At 49.1% G+C, this 8,672-nt stretch overlaps 1 protein-coding gene across 2 annotated transcripts in view; it reads right to left on the bottom strand.

The window, feature by feature from the left end:
* Window positions 1-2,685: 2,685 nt before the first annotated feature.
* The window catches only part of dstyk (dual serine/threonine and tyrosine protein kinase), a 34,115-nt gene continuing 28,128 nt past the window's right edge, over window positions 2,686-8,672 (bottom strand). For both annotated transcript variants that reach the window (XM_080001592.1, XM_080001591.1), the window contains 7 exons: window positions 7,087-7,216; window positions 5,716-5,872; window positions 4,992-5,124; window positions 4,065-4,178; window positions 3,786-3,900; window positions 3,518-3,652; window positions 2,686-3,333 (listed from right to left, as the gene is read on the bottom strand). In XM_080001592.1, the coding sequence (XP_079857718.1) occupies window positions 3,146-3,333; window positions 3,518-3,652; window positions 3,786-3,900; window positions 4,065-4,178; window positions 4,992-5,124; window positions 5,716-5,872; window positions 7,087-7,216 (972 nt within the window). In that variant the 3' untranslated portion in view covers window positions 2,686-3,145. The remainder of the gene's footprint in view (window positions 3,334-3,517; window positions 3,653-3,785; window positions 3,901-4,064; window positions 4,179-4,991; window positions 5,125-5,715; window positions 5,873-7,086; window positions 7,217-8,672) is intronic.

Here is an 8,672-nt window from a genome sequence, read left to right as displayed (position 1 = left end):
AATCACCGGGAGCCCATTTTTTTTACAGACATTATAAAAGCGCTCTCTGTCCATTGTTTTATCCGAGGGATCGATGCCTTCATTTGACCTCATCGACTAAACTGCTGTATTTTATAGACTAGCTATGCGGGATTTGTCGTTTTTGTAAAATAATGAAATATTTGCAAACTCGTGCTGTAATGTAATAATATTTGAACCGTATTCACATGTGACTGTACAGAGTTGACTGTAAAAAACGAGCAGGGATCCTCACACGCCCTGTGTACTAACCGGGACGCTGCGTCCCGCTCTAAGAAATAATTATCAATATTGTAAAGAAAATACCAGTTCGCCGTCTGAGCCTCTGCCTTCACACTCTGATGCGTGTGACCCCTGTAGATTGCGTCCCCCCTCCCCCGCCCCCAAACCTGGGCCGCGGCCTCACGGGGAAAGCGCTTTCCCCTGCTTCCTGCTGCTCTCACCGCCAAACGGTCACACCTCCCGGGTCGGCGCCGGCTCGGCCCGCGCCGCCGTCCGTGCGCCGTTTGCGTTCATTTCGGCGGTTGACAGGGAGGGACGAACCTGCCGCCTCGCCTGCACCGGGACAACAGAGTCCCAAATTCGCATTGCCGGTGCCTTTGTCGCCTCTGGAATCAAACAATCAACCACCTCAGACAATGTTTGGCACGCGGCCGAATGAGAGGATGCAGGGCGCCGGGCTCCATCGCGAAAACTGCCCCTTTGTGTGGGCTCAATGTTCTCACCTGGTCGGTGAGCACCGTCTATCATAGCGCCAAGCAATCAACTGCTCCAAAAACCAAGAACCGTCGTAGGTGGTGTCAGAGCTTTAGACGTACAGGGTAGTGCCCGGAAAACGGCTGGTATTTTTCTATGTGAAATAGCTCTTGTACAGAATTTCACCAAATTTCATGAAGTAAACCGGACGGATGTGGTTCAACCAGTGGTACTGTTGTGTTTCTGCTCCATCTCCAAACGCTCGCATCATGAATCCAGACGAACCGTTTGAACCAATTTATATCCATATATTTACCATATTCATTCAGGAAGGCGGGCATTAAAGGTGCATTGAAGGAACAAGCAACAGAAAATCTAATAATCATACGGCATGCCAAAATAAACCGATGGTAGATTTAACAACGGGAGGATCTGAGCAAATTAAAAGAATCCGTTGAGAAAATACGTTTAAACATTTTTTAAGCATCTAATCCCAGTGTGGTTCTGCATGGGGCTGCATGGGTTCACGCCTTGCAGCGCTGCCGCGTCAGCTTCAAGTCCTGACTTTTCCATCAAGGTCACCGCCGGGTGACTTCCTTCCTTCCTTCCACCAGACGATCGGAGGAGACGACAAAGCTCGGTGAGACTCGATACCAGGGGAGCTTTTGAAAGCCGACGCCCCCGAGGGCGCCTTTTATAAGCGCCTGGAGAACAGGGCCGGGCGTGACGGTGGCCTGGCTGCCTGGCGGCGTTGTTCTCACACATCCAGAACACGTCTTTGGACCTTGGGCGGGAAGCTGGTTCGACTCCCTCCCTGCCTCAGTTGCTGGATCACAACAAACCCTGCTGAAGGGGTCCTGGGGCAGGCCTTGGTAGCCCTCCAGCAGAGATGATGGCAGGGGATTCTCCACTGGAAAGCTGCGTGTTATTAAAGTGTCCAGCCTCATGATGAACAATCACTGAAATTAACTCGAAACATTCATCTTTTTTCAAAAGTTCCAACTATTTCTCACAGAAGACGCGAATTTCCACCATCGGCCCCCGAGGCCCAAGTACTCCATCACTGGCTCCTGGTGACTATCAGCGATAAAGTCACAGCCCTGCACATCTGCAGGACGTGTAAGGCTGTAAAGAGTATCAATGTGCACGCTGCACAGCATATGATTTGGAAAACCAATAAGATCAAGGGGTGTAAGACGTGGTCCAGTCCCCACTGTGCAGCAGCTTATCACAGTGAGTTACACCGACCGCCCCATTAAATAGGTGGCAGGGGGCCCCACGGCAAAATGTTGAAAATGATTCCACTGGATCCCAGAGACTAAACCTGATTAAATAGGGCTCCGTGGCCTGATGCTTCATGAACATAGAAAAAATAAAATAATAAAAAATAAAAAAAGATCGGGACATTTAAAAAAATGGAAATGTTCACCTTTCTGCGTTCATTAAGCGCCCGTCGTGGGCTGCTCATCTGCCTGGAGGGCCGGCTCACCCTCTGCTCACGCCGCATCATCTGAGCTTGTATTTTAGACCTAAAACTCTTTGTAGAAACTTAACGTGGTTCATTAACAAGCAGGAGAGATGGCTCCTGCTCGGCCCCCGGTGCCTCCACAGTCTGACTTCACCAGTGTCTTAGAAATGACTAAAACGTAAAGCGTCAACAACATGAATTAACATTGCTTTTATAATTTCCACAACCAGATAAGAAATTCAATGCAAATATTACCAATGCAAATGATGAAAATTCACCAATGGAATCTGAAGCTGTTTTTTTTTTTTTTATGTGTTTGCTTGTTGCTATGGTCACTAGAAAATAAAAAAGTATGCTCACCTGGTAGATTTCCAAAAGAAAAAAAGAATCAGAACGCTTGAGACATTTCATTTTCACTTTTCAATTGACGCCAGGAAGGGGGAAAAACACCGCAAAAATGTACTTTCATACAAAGTTTTTGTTTAACAAATTATTTTATTTAAAAAATGTGTATTGTATCGATGCAGAGATGGGTTCAATTTAAATACAATCTAAAATGTATCTTCTCCATAAAGTCATAATACTGAAAGTGGACTTTTTTTTTTTTTCTCTCTTCTTTTTAAAACATTTTGCATCTAGTAACAATTCTATGACCACGCAGCAATTAGCATGCCAGCTCAAGCAGAATGTAGAACCTGTATACAAACACACAAAGCACAAACAAATAAAACACAGTCAACGTATTTGCATCGTTTAAACTTTCGATAAATAACGTAAATCTAACAACTGTGAACGAGAACAGACTGGACATGCTTTATTGGTCATCTGTTCTAATTCGTACAGAAATACTGTGTTTAGCTCCGTTTTATTTTTTTATTATTTTATTTTTATTTTTTAAGATAAATACAAGAAAAAAAAAAAAATACACATCTGATCATCATCCGTCGCAAAGGAGTGTTCTTCTCAGTTGGAGTCCTCCAGGCTGCTGCTCTTCTGGTCAGAGCCGCAGCTGCACAGGCGCACCATGATGCTCTGCAGCCCGGGCTCCACGATGCCCAGCAGGGGGCGCTGCGACGGGTCGCCGTTCCAACACGCCTCCATCAGCTGCCAGCACTCCTCGTCGAAGCTGGCCAGCCGCTCCGGCCGGGCGCCTGGCGGGACCACAGGGACGACAGGGACGACAGGGACGACACTGAGTCTCCGCGCGGCCGCTCCGGCGCTCCAGATACTCTGCTACGTCCGCTCACCATTTCGACCTCATCTAGCTACAGTATCTATGGAGTGACGTCATGAATGAATCTGACGAAGTGGGAAATCAGAGGAGTCTCCGCTCACCTTTCTTGACGTTGTTCCACAGCTGGTCCTTGCTGGAGCACTTCTCGAAGGCCTCGGGGAGCTTCACCGAGCCGGTGCAGAGGTACCAGAACAGGATCCCGAAGGCGTAGACGTCCACAGAGTTATCGTACTTTCCTGGAACGTGGAGGGTCACATTTGTTTAAAAAAAATAAAATAATAATAAATAAAAAAATAACAGACAGTACTACAACGTGCTATTTAGTTTACACAGCATGCGTCAAGCTGGGTGGCGGTTTGGTGCCGAGACCTGTGAACAGCTCGGGGGCCATGTGGATGGGGGTTCCAACGATGCTGCCGGACATCATGGCCTCGGGTTTGCAGAAACCCAGGTCTGTGATCTTTGCCCGGTTCTGTTTGTCCAGCTGGGGGAGGGGACAATGAACAGCAGGTATCGGGAAGGAACGGAGAGCTCGTTTCACTGATACAAGTCAAGCGCTGGTTTGGATTAGGGCAGATGCCACGAGAGGGTGACTCGGTTCTGGGCGATGGAAGAATTCAGCAAATTGATCTTTCGACCCACTCTTACCAGAACGTTCTTGAGTTTTATGTCTCTGTGCAGGAGACCCTGACTATGCAGGAAGCGAATGCCCTCCACCACATCCAGAGCGATCTGGAGCCTCTCCTCCAGCACCAAGCCGGCCTGGAGAGAGGGACGGGGACACGGTTGAACCAGGACGAGGCTCCAGACTCAACTAGAGACATTCAATTATATTTATTACAGCTGCAGGTGCTGAAATGCTGCTCCACCCTTTTTTCTTCTCTTTGACTGGGGCTGTGATTCACGCCCCAAATCACTTCCTTTTATTACCGCAAACACACACACACACACACACACACACACACACACACACACACACACACACACACACACACACACACACACACACACACACACACACACACACACACACACACACAGCGTGATATTGATATTCACAGGCCGAGGACCGTCTCCGTGACGGCGAGGGCGGAAGGATTTACTGGGCAGAGAAATCTAGAGATGTGTGCTGAGCGGACTGAGGCGAGTCAGGGGAAAAAAAACAAAACTGAAATAGAGCACAGTGAATTCTAAAATCCAATTCATTTGCCACTGACAGTAGCTTTGAAGATTATGTACTTCCATGATCCCTTCGGCGTACTTTCCGACACAAGGCCTCTCAGTATTCTCGCACAGAATTGAAGACGTTAAATGGAAGCACTCTACGGACCATGTGTCAAAGCTTGTTGTCACAGGTTTTACTGACTTCAGTTCTTCTTTCAATGTATCTCAACGCATCTTACATTAAGACAGGACGACTCAACTTACACTGTAATTGCACAGACAATTACATTTAAAACATCACATTTTTTCCTCTTGCCGTGCGGCAACCAAGTGATGACATTATTTCCCACGCTTTCATTGTACGCGCGCGCACGCGATGCAGACGCACGTCCTCTCTAAGCGCAGCGTCACCTTCAGGCCGGTGTAGAGGTCTCTGTGCAGCCGCTCCATGATGAGCAGCACGGAGACGTTGGAGCCGCCGGCGTAGGTGTGGTCGATCACGGAGCCGTGCAGGTCCACCAGGCGCTCGTGCTTGGGCAGCGACCTGGACGCCGCCAGAAAAGATGACAAACGTTTATGCCAAATGGAAATCAGTTGCCCCCCCCCCTTCACCTGTTAGAGAAGAATTTTAAAGATTAAAATGTTTTGCACGCAACTCGACAAGAGACCGGCTTTAAAAGTTTTGTTTTGTTTTTTACGCCCCGTCTTTATTATTTTGTATTCTACAAACCGGCTGCACATTGCGAAATTCAACATGGAGGCCTCAAATCCCCTCCCGGCAGTTTGGCGTTGACGCGTCCAACGAGGCCGACGCCCGCCCCGCCCGAGCCACCGACCGCATTCCTCGCGTTTGAAACCGCGGACACGAACCGGCCTCGCAACTGCACCGGCTGGTGCAAAACAAACCGCCTCCAGCCCTGAAACCGTCACAACAAATATGCGGGATGAAGACGGGCGGGAGCGCCGGGGCTGCGGCTGCGGCTGCCAACCCCTGGGAGCGCCTGTGTCAGCAGAACGAGCAGCGATGCATTATGGATTTGTTGTATACCAGCGCCGTCCTCAGTCGCTCACCCGGGGCCCGGAGCCCCCGCGGGAGACGTTTCGGCCCTTTGTTCACTCACTCCCTGGGACTCACCTGGTGTAGTGGAACTCCAGAGCCAAATCGTTCCAGTGTTTATCGTCGTGCGGCACGACGGATTTCAAGGCGCAGGGGTAATGGCCTCCCCAGGTGTCGCACAGGTACACCACTCCATACTGGCCCCGGCCCAGTTCCCTGCCCAGTTTGGGCTTCCCTGTAAAATTCACCACATTGGTTTGGGCTCAGAAGTTTCATCGAAACAAGAATGGCAAAATGGTCACCGGATTTTAATCATTTTATAATTGACGTATAGTGTAAATGTAAATTACAAACGCACATTTCAAGATTCAAATGTTTATTTATTTTTTTCCACTATATTTGTAAATCAATGCACTAGGATATCAATGCAACTGATGCCACGTTCAGACGACGCGATTCTGGCCTGATTTCTCCACCCGCCGACAGGTTTTTGGAGATCGCCGAGCAAAGCCCTGGATCGCATGGGATCACAGCGCGCTCCCTCCAGGGTCAAGCGCTTGTTGTGAACTGCGGTGAGATATGGAGCAGGTTTAATATCTGCTGGTGTCGGGAGCGACGCAACGAGCTACAGCCAATGACAGCAGACAGGGTGTGACGGGGGGGAGGAGTCGAGGGGGAGGGACGGGAGCGCAGCGGAGCAGCAGCCAGGATCACAACAAAACTATCCCCCCCCCCTAGGTTTTCTATTATATTTTTTATTTAAATTCTGCTTTTATTTGTTTTTACATTTTTTTACGGTGATCAAGAACTTAATAAAAAAAAAGAGAAAAAAAAAAAAAAAAAAAAAAAAAAAGAATAGTCCTGCCCCGCGCATGGTATTTACGTAATTTGCGGGGTCAATTCTCGCGTGTGTTTTCCTGACAAAACGTAGTTTGGCGACCAGACGGACTCGTCGGGGATCCCTCCTGGTGGAACATCTTGTAGTGTAGGACCCCTGCCGCCGATCACTCATTGCCGCGTGAAACCACGACCACGCCAACGTTCCCGATCACAAGACAGAAGGTTGTGTCGTGTGAACAGAGCGCCGACCAGGCGGCTTTCAACGTGGCGTAGCGTTTCCGCGGCGTCAGTGGAAGTTCCCAAACTTCCGTTGTCAACTCATCTCATCAGGTCCGGGCAACCAGGCAGCCAGGCCTTCGTGAGATGGTTTCCCGGGGCAACCGGGCACCAGTCTTTCATTTGATTGCGCGGCACCTTCCATGGACACACGGTGGGCTTCTCAAGTAAATTCAGGAACGTCTCGTCAACTACCTCAAAAGTCACAAAATACACTCTTGTCCTCCATCACCGTGCCAGGACCAGAACACACCCAGCGGCGACGCGCGTTTTGACCGATATGGGCCCGTCTCTCCGTGCACCGAGGCCCTGGTTGCGCTCTCTGGGTCTCACCGTGCAGCAGCATGTCGCGCAGGGAGCGGCTCTCCAGGGAGAGGCGGGCGAGGCGCGGCGCGTGGTCCTTCCTCACACGCAGCCACAGATCCTCTGTGCGCTCCAGCCGCCCCGTGTGGCCTTCCTCCAGCTGGGGGAGCGAACACACACACACACACACACGTACACACGTACACACGTACACACGTACACACGTACACACGTACACACGTACACACGTTCAACCACGAGGCCCTCTGTCAAGAACTGTAAAGCACTTAAAGAGGGAGGCTTTTGTGGGCCGTAAAGCCAAACCAGTGCGTCCGGATGGATGGAGGGATCGTTTGCGTCTCTTCTCGGGGTTAGCCACCATTTATTGTGCGTTGCTCTAACCGAGATGGGGTAAAGAAGCCACCTCGTGCTTTAGTTTGGTAACCATCGTTTTCAGGAGGTTTCTTCCCCAAACAGCTGCACCCACGCCCTCCGTCCAGCCCCCGGGCCTGGCTACGGCAACGGGCCGTGCCACAGAAATAATCAAAAACAATCGAGAGATAATGCTGTTAAGCGTCTGCTGATGGAAGACTTTCTTTGAAAATCAGATGACTCTATTAAGAGACAGCCCCCCCACGCCCGCTACCCTGCAATTGTTGGAAATGTAATTATAGAGAGAAACATGCAGAGAGCCAACACATCAATATACCGTTACCCTTGTTATGTGACAGCTTCATGGTGCTGCTAATAATATGTTTGGAGAACATTTACAAAACTGGGAATCTTCAAAACCTTGACTGAGAATGAGAGCAGACCTCTCCGTTACAGCCCACCCCAGAGGCGGCAGGGTGTGTGTGTGTGTGTGTGTGTGTGTGTGTGTGTGTGCTGTAACATGTCGAGTCCATGTTGGTCCTGCCCACCATCGCCCAGTGATGTAGTTTGCCAGCAGCTTATAACTTATTGCCAAGCACTGGACTTGGAACATTTTAGGAATCCAGCAGCCGTACAGGACTTCAAATATGAAAATACATTATAAAACAAAATACCACAATTTTAGAAGTGGTTTCATGTTGTTGACATGCATTAGTAATACACAATACAATACTGTAGACTGCCACTTGCCCAAATTGGACTCACTAGTTAACATAGTGCTACTTCATGTTAACTTGTACATATTTGTTATGTCCTATCCCATTTGAATGTGTATTTCTTGACTGTGTCGTTTATTTTTTGCTGCTGCAATGCCTAAATCTGCCCTGGGGGATTAATAAAGTGTCACCCTAGCTCATATATCTACAATCTCATTTGTCGTATTAAAAAAAAAAAAAAAAAAAAAAAGAAAAAAGAACCCGGAGCATGGAGAGAACATCGAGTCCGTGCGAGCGACTACCAGCGGCAGCGAAGCGAGCCCCTCCCCAGCGCAGAGACCCATCAAGCATCAACCGCTGTCGGACAATCAATTACAGCACTGGAATTTTCAAACCGCCTCGCATGGAGATGCTATCGGGGATACCAACCGTTTGCCTGTCATGTGGCTATCATCACAGCAATTTGACTAAAACCAATTTGTTAGGGAACACACGGGTGCAGGCGAAGCCAGACAAAGGAGAAAACAC

This window comes from Zeus faber (assembly GCF_960531495.2).
Source record: "Zeus faber genome assembly, chromosome: 5".
Classification (NCBI taxonomy): domain Eukaryota; kingdom Metazoa; phylum Chordata; class Actinopteri; order Zeiformes; family Zeidae; genus Zeus; species Zeus faber.
Note: the sequence above shows the minus strand (reverse complement) of the source record. Positions and strands in the feature narration are given on the sequence as shown.